Source organism: Drosophila melanogaster, chromosome 3L (assembly GCF_000001215.4).
Source record: "Drosophila melanogaster chromosome 3L".
Taxonomy (NCBI): Eukaryota; Metazoa; Arthropoda; class Insecta; order Diptera; family Drosophilidae; genus Drosophila; species Drosophila melanogaster.
In genome coordinates this window covers 11,382,601-11,397,865 of record NT_037436.4, presented here as the reverse complement: position 1 = coordinate 11,397,865, position 15,265 = coordinate 11,382,601, and the positions used below count along the sequence as shown (strand labels likewise).

Below are 15,265 nucleotides of genomic sequence, written 5' to 3'. Positions count from 1 at the left end.
TCACGTTGCCGCTCCACGTGACGATGACAGGAACGGCGGAATGCCAAAATGCCAGTAAGCCGGAATGCCGGAATGCCAGAGTGCCGGACGGAGTGGCACACCCCCCACAAACTCCGTGACCATCCATCCGCCCACGGGCATGTTCTGTGGCTCCTGCGTGTAATTGCCGTTGTAATGTCGCCCGACGCGAATATAATTGCTAAAATGTTGCATAAACCGACAGACGTGCCAATGGCCAATGCCTCTAGCTCCAACACCGTCGCCGGTTGTCCCTTCCTCCGACTGCGGATCAGAGTCCAGGTCGCGTCGACGACACTTTTCCATTTGAATTTAATTTTAATTTACGCCCAACGGCCGGCGCTTCTGCTGCTCGTGATGCCCATTGCCATTTTCCGGAAATTGGCAACGGCAATGGCCAGAACATTCCGCATTCCGGACGTGGCCCCTGGCTTTTGGCCCGGTAGTTGAATCTACACATGGAGAAAAACAAGTACATATATGAATATACAATTTAACACATTTTTTACTGTCCAATAATTAATTTATAGTCCTTTTTTATTAACTATTTACTTAATATGCACTTAATATCATATTTAAATATACATTTAAAGAGCTTGATCAACTACTTTTAAGTTTTTTTTTGCAATATTTTGCACCGTGTAAAAATGAAGCTTAGAGTGGCACTGCGGTTCTGGCCACGCTTCTGACCAAATTTGAAAGGGCTGTCCGCACCGTTGAGTTAATGAGAAGAGACAGAGGTCGAGAGGAGAAGAGAAAAGGACGAGAAAAAAGGATAGACGGGAGGCCAAAAGGGAGAAAGCCGTCGACAGACATTTTATGTGCAACCGGCCGAATTGTTAGAAGAACGGCCAGTCTAATTGAAGCGAACTCAAGCAATTAGTCGATGAATTGAAGCAACAAAAGTGCTGGAACGGAGAAACGTATAAATTTAGATAAAGCTGAATTGAAAATAAGTTAGATTCATCAGTTTTCCGAGCATGGAAATTTATGAGGAACCTTAAAGCCAGAAAAGAAACTCGATTAACTCTAAAAGGTATACAGTATAGTGATATAAACCAAGGACTTGGAAACCGAAAACGAGTCAATTAGTTACATTAATAAATTCACACTTAAGATTTTAGTATGTATCCAAAACTAACCGAGCAAAAAAAAGCTTTTTGGTAAAGCAACAACTCGGCTTTTTACCATCGAAAATCAACCGTATCAGAGCTAATGAAAAATTTTTCCCATATTAATTAGTAGCCTAGTTTCCTATCTATTCACAAACTCCGAATTTTCCACTCTCGGTGATTCAAAGTGGGCTGAATTTTTATGACGCCAACTTAGTCATCGCCATGCTGTCTCGGGGACTATGAGTAATTTTCCGCTGGCAAAAATCGTGCCTCCAAGGGCCGGAGTCATTAAGTGCAGACCGGGAATTAACAGACAAATAAAATTAATAAAGAAATAAAGATAATGCATGAGAAAGATGACGCCAAGAGCAGAACGGGTAACTAAAGCCGACCGATTTAATGAAAACAATTTTCCAAATTTGGCAAAACTATTAACCACGCTACGTTAATTTCATTAGCAAGTCTGTCTTTCTTGTTTCGGTGACCGTATTTTATTCACATACACCAAAAAGTACATCTATGTGGCAGCCATTAAATGCGCTAATTAGTTGGTCAATTAGCGTATGCTTTACTGGATTGTTTTTGGCTCTTTGTTTGTTGGCCCAAAGAGGACGGCTTTTTGGGTGGCGGAGCGTCAAAATCACAGTCACCATCGCATTTTGGACGTCAGCGGTTCAATCGCCCAACTGTCGCCACATTAATAAATCAGTTTAATTTAATTCAGTTGACAGCTTTAAGTCAATATTGTTGATTAATTGTTTTCTTTTAATTTCGGTTTTTTTTTTGGTTTTTGGTTTTGGTAACCTGCAGCTGTTGCCAAGGGGCAAATGAACACTTCACCGTTCATTAACAGCATTTCATTTTTGTTAATTAGCTCACTTTGGATCCATAATTCTTGTGCACATTGGACGGGTTTCCCGGCTTCAGGTTTTAAATGGAAAATAAATCGAAACCCTATTGTTTTAATAATTCATAAGCGGCAGTCAGCTTAATACATATATATGGACTATTTTTGCATTTAAGTTTAATTATTACATAAATACAAAAATTTGTAATTTTGAACATTCAATTATCATGCTTTTATTGCTAGGATTCAGTATGATTTGAGGAATCAGTTTCAGATTTTCTAATCTCGTCTAGGGCATCGCTCCAGGACATGAAGGCATCCGGATCATCCTCGCATTCACTCTTAATTCTCTCCGATTCAGAATTTTCGAATTCGGCTAGTTTCTGAAGACGAATTTGCATACGGCGTTCCACTTCCTCAGTGCTACTAGGAATTCTTTTTATAGGATTATCCCTGCCGAAAAAGGACGACTCACTTTCCGAAGGAAATGGTGAGTTCCTCGCAGAGATTGGCGAATCGATGGTGCTGAGATCACTGACACTGGCCGAATAATGGCTAGAGTTTATATCAAATTGCCTGCCTGAACAAGTAAATAATGAAAAGCCATCTCCAGCTGCCTTTGTCGGTGGTTCGGGTGGCAATTGGCCTATTTTGGCCATAAGACAACGACCACGGCACTTAAGCTTATCCATTTTGAGCAGACGAACGAGATCCTCGCGGGAATCCATTTCCACATACGCAAATCCCTTGGGTCGCTTTCCCTTCTTCGGAATGGTTAGAGAACGGATCGAAAAACTGGTGAACACTTTCCGCAACTCGCCTTCAGTGCACTCCATTGGCAAATTGCTGACCAATGCCACAAATGGTGGTTCCATTGACACCTCCTCTTCCGGATCGGGTGTACTGACCTTTTTCTGCAGATCTGAATTCGATTTTTTGGGCCCGTCGCCGTACATGAAAAGCTCTGCGTTGTCCACCTGGGAAGTTCGCACCTTTGTCACGTGCAACATGTCTTCCAATCCTTGCCCGGATTCGCTGCCGGAGACCGAGGACACGGAAGAGGAGCTGACTGGTGGCAGCTTGAAGCTACGCGATGACTTGGACATCTTTGCCATCAGTTACCAACAAATAAAGAATATATGTATTATTGATATAATGAGAACGTGGGTGTATTTTCCTTGAAAACTGGGAATGTTTTCTGCTACAAAAAGCAATGCCAATTTCGGCACAAAAATGTTTCTGTGTACATTAAATTTTACAACTATAAGTAAAGGAATTATTGAATTATGATGATTATAATTTTATATTAAACGAATCTTTTTGAATTGTATATATTTCTAGCTGCTAATGAACTCGAATTATTGATTCATCAACTTAAAAATGAAAAAAGATATGTCTTAAATCCTGATAAAATCATGATTGTTTTACATAAAGCAAGCTTTATACTTCATTTTCTCAGCATAAGTTTCATTCTTGAATAATAAATTGCTTTTTTCGCGTTCTGTCAATGCATAATTATAGTTGGTTGGCCAGGCAAAATGCTCGATTGAATATTCCCAGGCTGCGGATCGCATTCAGTGCAGCACCTGCTCCACAGATTCAGTTATACACATATATCGACCATCGGACTAGACAAATGCCAAGGTTCGCGGATCCCAACTGGCAACTATCGGCGTCGGTTGGAAAATATCAAAAGTTCAGCAAACAAGTGGCATGGAGTTGAGTTAGGAGTTTCGTAGTTTGAGTTTGAGTTTGGCTAATGCACGGATTGTGTCGTTTTCTGTTTGCTATTTGTTAGTTTGGTCGGTACGGTTGGTTTGTTGGGTTGGGTTGGGCCGAAACGAGCGAGGATGGAAGGAGGTTTCCACATTAGGCAACTGGCAACGGGCTACACCCATATTCCGTGGAAAATTGGGTGCGTTGGCCAAACACAAACTAAGGTAAACTGATAAAAATCATGGCCTGCAGCATGAGTGCGCCAGTACGAGTGTTATGGGCTTTCGGGCCAAGTAACCCAGCCAAGTGCCTGTTGCCCAGGGGCCTCGAGCCACACTCGTAGTACGTGTCTGGGACCGGGTATTACCAACAGACAGCGGACAGGCTAAAATATTAGGCCAATTATATTTCAAAAATTTACATGACGATGAAGTTGACGATGCCTGGGTCATCTATAATCCAAGCCATAGACAGAGAGGGTTCCACTTCCACACGAAAGAAATCCACACTCAAAAACATGGTTATATCATAAACATCAACATTTAGAAATTATAACATTGAAAATGATAGCCCTATATACATATATTATTATTCTAGATTAATATTAAATTAAATTGTATATATGTATATTATAATTACCATATCTCATAGAAGTAGCAAATATTTCAATATTCCGTAGCTTCTGCAAAAAGGAACTTCTCTTTTATTCATTCATTTCTTTTTTTCAGTGCAAGTACAGTGTGTACACGAAGGAAGCGTCAAGTGGCCTCCGCCTTCACGTTTTTTTTCCACACTATCTTGATGCTCTCACCACGGAACGTGCACGGGCATAAGTACGATGTCTGGAGAGCTACTCGTATCTGGGCACTAGGATCGCTTTCAGCTACATGGAATTTTCTTTCTTTTCGCTTAATTTCATAGAAACAGTCTGAATGAAATGTGGCAAAGGTGCAGCGAAGGTAATTAATTTCGAGGATTAGGCATTAGATTTTTGGCGATAGCAACGTGTCCCATAATTCTCATATCGAGGGGCCAGACGAACACGTCCGTAGACCCTATCTATCTACAAGGCATCTTTAACTCTACCGTCTCCTTTGTGGGTCACCAGAGGGCAACACATCGAAATTAATAATTGAATAGGGTTGTATGATTTGGATTAGGTGTAAAAAAGAACTTGGATTTGAGGTGCATATCAAATAAGGTTCAGTACCAAGAATGGTATCTCATGCATAAATATGTCATCATTTTAGACATAACTAATATGGAAACATAATAAACGGAATAATATCACAATTAATAAGCGGTTTTAAAACTTTAAACTTACAATAAATAAGTAATTACTCGTCGCCTTTTTAAAGTGTTAATTAGCTTTAGTCTACATCCCTTTAAACATCAAGTCAAAACAAAAATCGTAATTTCTTGATTGTGTTCGGTAATTGATGGAAAATCTGAAGAAGGGGCGGTACCAAAATGAAAACCGTCATCAGGTAAATGCAATTAGCCCCCAACTTGGATTTTGATTGATGTATTTCGAATGAGCTGCGCCAGGAAAATTAATTAGCTTTAAATTATGTAGGTAGCCCAGAGACTGAAGAACTGGCGGCCTGGCCACACCCAAAATCATTTCCCGGTTCTATTCCGAGCTTCGAATAAGCTCGAGCACCTTATTAATTAATCAATTGGCTTTGGCAAATTGTCTCGATTGGAGCAATTATCATGATTTGGTTAAATGCAGCTTATGGTGTGCTGGAAAATGCTCATTAAGGGGTTCAACAATGGGGATAACTAATTGTTTATTTACTCCCCTGCTACCCTTTAAATATTCAAGTGCATTAAAAAGCTAGCTATGTGCTGTTATGGTGGTATTCAAATCAAATCTTTTGGTTCGAGAAACATTATCGTAAGTTTGGAGTATTATAATTCTGCCAAAAAATATACCCCTCAATGAGCAGATATTAAGTCCATTGAAGTAGAAATAAAATGATTTTAAGAATCTATCATTGGTAATTTATTTTCCACGATGAAGACACTTTCTTAAAAGTTTGAATGTGGGCAATTTATTCCCTCTGACAATCACAACCATCCCATTGAATTACCTCGACTTCCAACCCCCATTTTATAATCTTTATGACTATCTCATTTGTGCCGAAATCATGGCATAGATGACTACTCCCGGTATCGAAATCAGAAGTCGCTCCACCGAGCTGCGCCAAAATTGACAAATGCACGGCCTGAGCAGGCCTGAAATCGGAAAATTTATCAATCCGAGGGTTTTATTTTCACGCCGGATCTGGTCCGCATCGAACCGAGCACCGGGAAATAATATGACTTTAGCCACGGTTATCAATAACCAGGCAATCGATATTTTATGAAAATTGATACGCCGCACACACAGCGGGGAGGAAAATAAAAATAAATAATAATGGCCATTATTACAGTTTATCCCATGGCGAATAGTTTCGCCCACTTGCCCACTGGTTTTTGGATGCCAAGGGATTCCTCGAAGTCCTTTCGCCGATGCCACTCATAAGCGAACTAATCCGTCAAAATTTATTGCCCACCACCGAAGGGGGGAGTCACTGTCGTCTGCCAATTGATAACGTGCGTGTGAAATTTATCAAATAAATTGAGGCCATAAATGTCAAAGCTGCGCATGATTCATGCACAGACAATCGGAGCTAGCCAGGGAATCCCCTTATTAGCCAGCTTCCGTTCGAGTCAAGGAGTTTCGTTTGCGGATCACAAGTCAATCCCACATTGGATTAGCTGACAAATCTTACAAGTGGGGCCCTCCTTTGAATCTCACGAGCTCATTAAACGCCCATCAAGTGGTAAGCTGCGAATTATGATTGGAATTTTAATTAGTTTTTTATAAATTTTGTGCTATTTCATTTCAATAAGATACAATAGAATGCTGATTATTAATTAGTTAAAATATATTTCTTATCATTCAAAAATCTTATTTTAATTGGATTTATAAATACTTCAAAGTGACAAGTTGTATCCGATTAAAAAGCATACTTTACATAAATTTCGCTTTGATCATTTCCTTTGTAGCCAGTTCAGGGGGTCAATCATTGAATTACTGGCCAGCGAATCTGTGCGAATTTCAATGTGGAACCATTTTCAGCCTTTGCACATTTATGAAAAACCCATCAAACGTTAAGCCCCCAAATTACGATTTGCATTCAGCATTCAGCTGGCGAAATTTCACCCACTTCCTTTCCCACCTCCAAGCCCCCATCTCCATCCCCATCTCCATCCCCATCTCCATTCCAATTCCATTTCCATTCCGATTTCCATACCCATTCCCACTCCCACCATTACGCGGCGTAATCAGAAAGCGTAGAGAACCGGAGCTTGGATCTGGGTTTTGGGTTTGGGATTCGGATTGGGCTTGGGCTTGGGCTTGGGCTGTAGCTCCAGTTGGAGTTCGGGTTCCAGTTCAGTTCAGTTCCGCGTGGCCATCATTATTCAGAATTTAGTTTACTTTTTTGCAGCTCCGCCGTTTTTGTCTGACTCCGAACTCTGATTGCATATGAAAGAGGTGAGTGCTTTTTCACGCTATTATTAAATTTGGTTATTTCGCTGGGATTTGGCGCGGGCGAGGTGAAGGCCCCGCGATTCGGGTAATGACAATGCATGATGGCACGCCCTGATGGAATACCAATTGGACGAGGCTAGCACTGCGAGAAAATGCTGGCCACAATACTGTGAATTTATTCAATAGGATTTAACAATTAATGAAAATTTAAATTTTTCTAAAAGGAAAGTTCAGTATAATCAAATCTTATAAATCTTATAATAAAAATCTTATAAATAGAAACTTCAAGTAACTCGGGGCGTTTATAATATAGTTATTATCCTTTCTATGAACAACCTTCATAAAGCATTTTATGTTATTCCCCCTTTGTTATCCGTATAAGTATACAATTCTAAGCCCAACAAAATTCAAAAGATGGCACAAGAAATCGCCACAAATCGGAGAGCAAACACAGGCAATTGCTGTAAACTAAAAACCGCTTCCAACTTTGACATAATAAATAGCCGGGCAATGTGAAGGGATGGTTAGTGAGGGGGGTGGGGGGTTCGGGGCTCTTAATAAAAGTCAATTGGCAAACCCACAACCCCCCCCCCCTAAGTTCTTCGTTTTTCCGGATTTGTCCTTGCTGGACAGCCGTTTGAAATTTTAATAAAAAGTCCTTTTATCGCACTTAGAAGGCCATTTAGTAAGCTAAATTATACCCGAGTATTATCCGGGACCAGTATCCACCCCCCCCCCCCCCCCCCCCGTCCTGCGGTACCCAGAGTCTGAATCTGAATCTAAATCCCAATACCTAAACCCGAAATCGTAGTCAAATTGGCCATGTTAAACCGCACAGCAGTTTGGCCCCTTGTTGTTGTTGTTGACCCGACTTATCTCTTTTTGGCCGAAACGAAACGGAGCCGCACCGGCAACGTAAACTTGCCGCAAATTGGCCAACTTGCCGCTTTTGTTGCCGCTCCTGCTGCATAAGTCCAATTTATTTTTGGTTTTTTACTTCAAAGCGAAGACAAAAAGGCAGCAAAACCAAATCGAATTAAGCTTAAATCTACATAAGCTTTTTCTCTCTGTGTGCCGGTGGATGTGCGGCCCAGTAGTTGTATATCCTACGGTGGTGCAAGTACGCTAAACTCACTGTTCTAATCGAACTTTGTTCAACATTATTATAAGTATTTTGAAAACTCACTAATATTCAAAATATTTATAAGTAAAGGTATTTCGGGTTTTTAATATGATCATTTAGTTTAACATTTAATTGTTAGGCATATGTTATATGCGATATATGTTCGTATTAATTTGCATATAAGAAATGTATAAAATATATATAATATCCAGCATTTATTGGCATACTTTAACCCACTGTGCGCCATGTTTCCTGATTGTTCCTCTGCCTTTCGGTCCATTTGGTTGCTCTGGTTGCTGTTGTTGCTGGGGAATGAATTACATTTCTCTTTGCATTTTGGCCTGTTGTTGTTATTGCTGTTGTTGCTGCTTCTGTCGGTCGGTCGTTTCCATTTTTATTTCGGTTTTCCTCCTTTTTTTCTAAATGCTAATTTATGGGCATGTGTTGCCATTTGGTTGCCGTTGGGTAATTTTAGTGCCCACCAAAACACAGAACACACAGAAAACACACAGCAACATAGCCACAGAAACTGAAACAGAAACAGAAATACAACCCGAAACAGGAAATGCAGCAAGCGAAATAAAAAGTGAAGTAAATTGCATATTTATGAATCTGTCAATTGTTTATACTTTTATGCATTCGGCATTTGGGTGCTATTGTTGTTGCTGCTTTCACAGAATTTCCCAACTTATTATTTGCGCGCTTGTTCGCTGATTGTTGCTGTTGTGTTTTCGTGTTGCTCCAATTGCACAGTAACAATATTTTTAACCTTTTCTGATCAGAACATGTTATATATTAGTTTACTTTCATAAGTCATAAAAATGTAAAAAAAACATATGAATTATTATAAAGCATTATCTTATTATTAGTTAAGAAAAAAGTGCATTATTACACGGTATAATATTGCTGTCTGCAAGGTGGGCAACAATTTATTCCGGTGTACTTTGGCTACGGCCACGCCCCCATGTTACTTTTCCGCCCCCCACCCATAACATATGATTCCATTACCATTTACGTATTCACATTTGAGTTCGTTCTGCTTCTCGGTTGTGTTGCTGTCGTTCTTGCATGAATTGCAACTGCAATTCCAACTGCCCCGCCCACTGACTGACCCCTGGCCGTCCTTCGCCCCCTCAACCATCATCCCCTAGCTCCCCCGCCAGCCCCTGCCACCAACCATTGCTGTCCGGCCGGCAGACAAAACAAACGCATTATAACGAAATGTTGGCAAAAAAAAAACTAAAAAAAAAAACACACACACAGGGAAAACAACGAAAACAAGAAGAGGAAAACTTACACCTATTTCCTGTAGATGTCCGTTCATGCGTACACTGTGAGAAATTGTGGGTCAAACATATTTCCCACAGCGGTATGCTTTAAAGCTTGATATTTTTCGGGTCAATCTGCAACATTTCGTGGAAACACAAGACCGAAAACATATGTACTGACTATCTGACATCATCATGGTATTTTTTAAAAGGAAGTTGAACAAGGTCTATTTGAAATTGTCTAACACATTAAGGGCAACATCTTACGAATCTGCCGAGAAAAAATATGTTTACATAGTGGAAGCACCTAATGGTTAAAATATGGAAATTGTATTGTTGAGATAAGGAGATACAGCATTCTTAAATACTGATTCAGAAGCATAGTATGTATGTTTATTTATTTTAAGTTATTTATCAAAATACAGCGACCAGAACTATAGTAAGTAAATTAGTATATTAGTTTTGGTATAATTGTATCATTATTTCATATATATGATATATCATTCATTTCTTCCATTTTATAGTCATTATATTATGTTTAGAATGCTAAATGATTTTTTAGTTAACTACAATCGCCTGAAGCGCTTTTCTTCGGGTGCATGCAATAAACTTAAATCAATAAACAAAACAAAAGAAAACAACTTCCATTGTCTGTGCCCCGTTGCCCTTTGCCGGTTCGTTTAGGTTCTGTTTCCCATTTGAAGTGAAGGCATTAAATAAGTCGAAAGGTATAAACACAAGCTGGCAAACAAATAAGGCCGAAACCGAAAACCGCTCGAACCGAGACCGTCGAAGTAAATGGTTTGGCATTGCTAAGGGAAATGGGAATGGAAATGGAAATGGCAATGGATATGCCAGAGACACACGGCAGCAAAAACCGTCGAAATTCCTTCACAGAACATTTATTTTCGGCTGCCTTTCGTTACACACATTGATTTCTGAGTTTGAGTTTGAGTTCGAGTTTGAGGCACTGGCCCAAACTGCCCCCCACACACACAAACACACACACACACACACACTCCAGGGTACACGCGATGCAATAAACTTGAAAAAGGTAAATTGCTGAGCATATTTTGTATCTTTCAGATACCACAACTGGCACCCGAAACTGCAACGCCAGCAACTGAAACGCACTGAGCCAAGGAAACAAACCAAAAATCAAGCGGCAGGAGGAAAACCAATATGAAGATGCCAACCTGAGTGGAAGCGTTTCTTTAGCTTTTCGTCCTTAGTTTTTATATTTATGCACTTTTTCCCCATGACAACTTTGGCACTCAAACAGCTGCTGCTGCTGCTGCTGCTGCTGCTGCTGCCGGGTAAATATTTTACCATTCGCCTGGGATATTCTGCCATCCGGGGGGTTTGGACAATTGGATAGGTAACAGATAATCTTCGGGGCCAATAAGATATCAAAGTTATGGTGCCAGGAGATGTACGGGTACTTTTAGTTTTGACAACACAATTGTAGCAACTTTCTTTGAATCTGCTGATGCTTAGATTGGATAACATATGCCAAGAGTTCTTACCTCCCTCTACATGTAACCCTCTTGTTTTTTTTTAGTTTATTATATGTATCCTTACTTAGGGAGATTAGGTTTAGATATTCAATATTATTTACCCAAATTTACACAAAAGCTTAAAGCTAATCACAAAATTCGGTGTCAGTGTGAGTTCATGTTTTTTATTGACCAAATCCATAAAACTACTCCACTACCTTCGAAAATTTTTAAACCCATGTCATCAGGTCACAAGATTGTATGAATAACTCCATTAGCAATTCATTAATTCCCGCATTAATATGAAAATTACTACACCTTTGGCACCGCAGCTCGATAAAAAGGAAACCGCAAAAATAATTAAATTAACTGGCAAAGATAATTCCGTTAAAAAGCCACCTGGAATGATCGCTGGGATCAGTCTGCGTTTACCATGTAACTTACATAATGTAACTGCTATTTTTAGCGCAAAAAACTCGTTTCCCTTTGGTGTTGGCCCTTATCTTAACGCTTTTAAGCACAGCCAGCAAAAACGAGTCCTGCGGCTGTTACGCTCCTTGACCACACATACATATATAGTAACTATATATATAGATATATACACATATATATTTTAATATACATTTGTATAGAATGAAATCCGCAATGCGGCAGCGAAACATTTGGTGGATAGAATAGAAACTCCCTGGCGGCGGCCAACGGCGGCAAAAGTTGGAGGAACTGACTATCTACGACAGCAATTCATTGTGGATACTCATTAGCAGCAGGTAAACACATTTCTGGAACATTGCTTTTAATTAGTAAAACAGACGCCCGGTGTCACGGGTTCAACAAAGTAAACCAAACGGAAGGGCCCCTGTCCGATAGTCCGTTAGTCCGTCCGTCCGTTTGCCAGTATGTCCGCCAGTCACCCTGTGCCTTTTTAATTGCAAGAACGTCAAAACATTTACCAAATTAACGCAATCCAAGCTCAACGAAATTTTTCGGGGCAAAAGAAAAACCACCAAAAAACACGAAAACGAAAGAAAAACGCGAAAAGAATCCACTGCTTACGAAGGGGGTGGTGGTTTGGGGGTTGGGGGTGAACGAAAGAAACAATGCTAAATGTCCGTCAATAGATTGCAGTCAGTGTGCGAGGGGAGAATTTCCGACTCTTATCAGATAAACCTGCTCTAATTTGTGTACACTTAGTCAACTGAACGAGGACGAATGGGAAGTGGAAATGATAGTTAGTTGGCCAGCACTATATGGCATGGGATATACAATATAATGAGTCTCAGCTGGTGGACAGCGAGCATACCAAATCACCCCGGTCGAGGAAATGCTTTTTTCTGTTTTCATTTAATTTCACTTTGAGTCGCAAATCGTTTTTATATATATATATTTTTTTTGTGTCAGAGATTGATACCCTTGAGACATCGTGGGTAGTGGGTATGAGCGAAGCTCTGTCAGTTGGGGAAACTAAAATGACTGTGCAATTGAGTAAGTTATATCTCTTAAATATTCGATCTGTTAAATTCTTTTTGTAATATATATCTTTTCATTAATCTAAGCTCTTACAATCTAAAAGTATTTTTAGTTGATAAATGGATTTGTTTTAGCTAAAAAACCAAAAAATGAACTCTACTAATATTCAGTGCTGTAAAGTATTTCATAATTGGCCTTTCTAATATTACATTACATATTACTTTACAACATTTACAGAAGTAAGCTCTTTATATCACTCTTGATTTCATACATATTTTGCAGTGTATTTCTTAAGTTTCCTCTATAATCATGTCCCCTTTGCCATCTATTTCTTTTCGGCATTTGTTTTTTGTGTATCTGGGTGCGTTTTTTGTCGTCTTTTCCGCTCGTTCCTTACGTTTTTTTCTTTTTTCTTTTGGACTCATGTAAAGTGTAATATATTTTTTCGGTACTTTGCAGCGGACAGATACATTTAAAGTCATTCAGTGCAGACATCCCGGGCGCAAAACGGCCAAACAGCTGAAGAGGGTAGATAGATGTGGGTTGGGGGTTCCGGACGGCGGAGGTTGAGGTTGCGGGGTCAGTGGATCGGGGAGCGTAAGAGACAGGCAACGAATTAACTACAAACGACTACACATTAATGCCAACTTAACAACAGAAGCCGTCCAAGCGACAGGCCAGAAAATGTTGGGAAAGAAAGGGCAAGGTGTTCTGGAAAGGAAGAGGCGATGGACGGACGGCATAAAAATACCAGAAGCTAACGACTACGACGAACGGATATACGAATACGAGCCACTGAGGCTGTAGCTGCTACACAAGCTGCGGGTGTGCTGCGGGAGTGTGTGTGTGTGTGCGTGTGTGTGAGGGAGATCCGCAAGATACAGATACGAGCCATAAGATATGAGATACAAGATACGACCCTGGACATGGTCACGGGCACAGCTAAAATACAATATATTATGCGTGCGTTGGGTCTTTTTTTGTATTTTCCTCTGCTCTTTTCACTTGGCAACACAGAAATGGAGACACCCCAAACCGCTGGCATTCTTCAAAATTAACATACCACGAAAAGTACACAAAACAAAAGAAGTGTTTGCCATGTTACTAGTTGGGTGCATGGATGGATGGTTGGATGGATGGATGGTCGGCTGGTAAATGTGGATGCATGCCCCGTTTGGAGAACAAGTTACTGGGCTCTGGACAGCTGATGGCCAGTGGATCCGATGACCGTGGCGGTGATTTCCAGCATATGGTCGAGATTTGCCCAGTTAAGTGGGTACTGGGTCACTGGGAGATGAATGCTCGAGTATGTACTCCTTCAACGTTCTTACCTAAATTCTCATCAAAGAATTAAAGACATATTTATTCTTTTTCAAATGCGCAGCGCAACTTTAAAAAAGTAATTCTTTTTCATCTCCTTAGCTAAACTTTTACCACATTATGTTAAAATGAGATTATTTGAAAATTGCAAGCTCGGCCAACTTGAGTGGTATAATTTTCCTTTCCAGAAAGAAAGAAACCGCCTCGGTCGACCCATCTATTTTGTATGTCCCATTATATTCTATTAAATGAATGGCGGCAAGCAAGACATCTCAAGTTTAAAGCTTATCAATCTGGCTGATCTTAGTTGATGGCGAACTTTCTATTTTGTTCTTGGCAGAAACCATGGAAAAAGTCTACTTTCACGGCCCATTCACGTGGATCCAATTAAAGTTGCCACTCTGGCAGTTTTCCCAACAGCAAAGCCATCGATGGAGCGGAGTTTCTGTTCTGGCTGAACAAGAGGAAGCCACAGAATGCTTTGACAGCATCAAGGACGATGATGATGTGATTCCACCGGCTTGCTTCAATTATAGGGAATTGCGCAAATCCTTCAAACTTTCGCCCCTAGGCAAAAGTTCGGCACCAAATCTGCCCAAGTCGCTGGGTAGCGGAACTGCCATCTTATTAGCGCTCTTCTCGACTTTCCTGTGACACTAATCCCGCTGCAAGTTTCCTGCACTTCAACTTCAAGTTGGTTGCACATAAGCCGGGGCTCATCTACCCAAAAAAATAAAAGCGAAACAACAAGCAAACAAAAGCAGCCAGCAGCACACCAGTAAACTGGCAACAAAACAGGGCTAACGTCGATGCCGATTGCGATTGTGATTCGCGATTTGGGATTCGGCAATGGCCGTTTGCCATTGCGGTGCGCAGCTCCTCTGGAACAGATTAAATTCCAAATTGTTTTTCATGGGCCGACAGACAAGTCCGCAGTCCTGACATCGCCTCATCCACCCCAGATTTTCGAGAGCCTCTGCCCCCAGGCGCTGGCCAATTCCCGTATGCAATGAAAACAATTTGTATCCTACTCTTTATATCCCTACCCTGTATATGGATTTGGACAAAGGAATACGGGTTATATTTTTGATAAAAAAAAAAATTCTGGAAAATATTGCGCATTGTTAACTGCGAATCTGCATTCAGTCACGCTTATATTTATATTATTTTTTGCTAATCAAACTTACAAAATAACTACTGTATTGTTGCTTTCTTGTAAATGTACACATTTTAAATATATCAATTTTATAACCTACATTTTCTCTACTTCTGTGCGTAATTATTAATGGGTATTTCGTATGCCTAGTAATTGTTTCTAGATTACTTGTCTTTATGGCTGCATTTTTTATTC

General features: G+C 40.2%; 2 protein-coding genes and 1 long non-coding RNA gene across 3 annotated transcripts; 1 reads left to right on the top strand and 2 right to left on the bottom strand.

The window, feature by feature from the left end:
* CG44362 (uncharacterized protein) lies at positions 1 to 324 on the bottom strand (the record flags this gene model as incomplete). The annotated part of the gene is made up of 1 exon (NM_001300104.1): positions 1 to 324. The coding sequence occupies one exon, from the start codon at positions 322 to 324 to the stop codon at positions 1 to 3; it is 324 nt and encodes a 107-aa protein (NP_001287033.1).
* A 1,868-nt stretch (positions 325 to 2,192) lies between these two features.
* Positions 2,193 to 3,176, bottom strand: CG11726 (uncharacterized protein). The gene has a single exon (NM_140204.2). It carries the CDS (start codon positions 3,093 to 3,095, stop codon positions 2,220 to 2,222), a length of 876 nt encoding a protein of 291 aa, NP_648461.1. The 5' UTR covers positions 3,096 to 3,176; the 3' UTR covers positions 2,193 to 2,219.
* A 10,431-nt stretch (positions 3,177 to 13,607) lies between these two features.
* On the top strand, positions 13,608 to 15,058 carry lncRNA:CR42755 (long non-coding RNA:CR42755). Its single transcript, NR_124889.1, has 2 exons — positions 13,608 to 13,900; positions 14,255 to 15,058. It is a non-coding gene; the product is annotated as a long non-coding RNA:CR42755 (long non-coding RNA).
* The last annotated feature ends 207 nt before the right edge of the window (positions 15,059 to 15,265 follow it).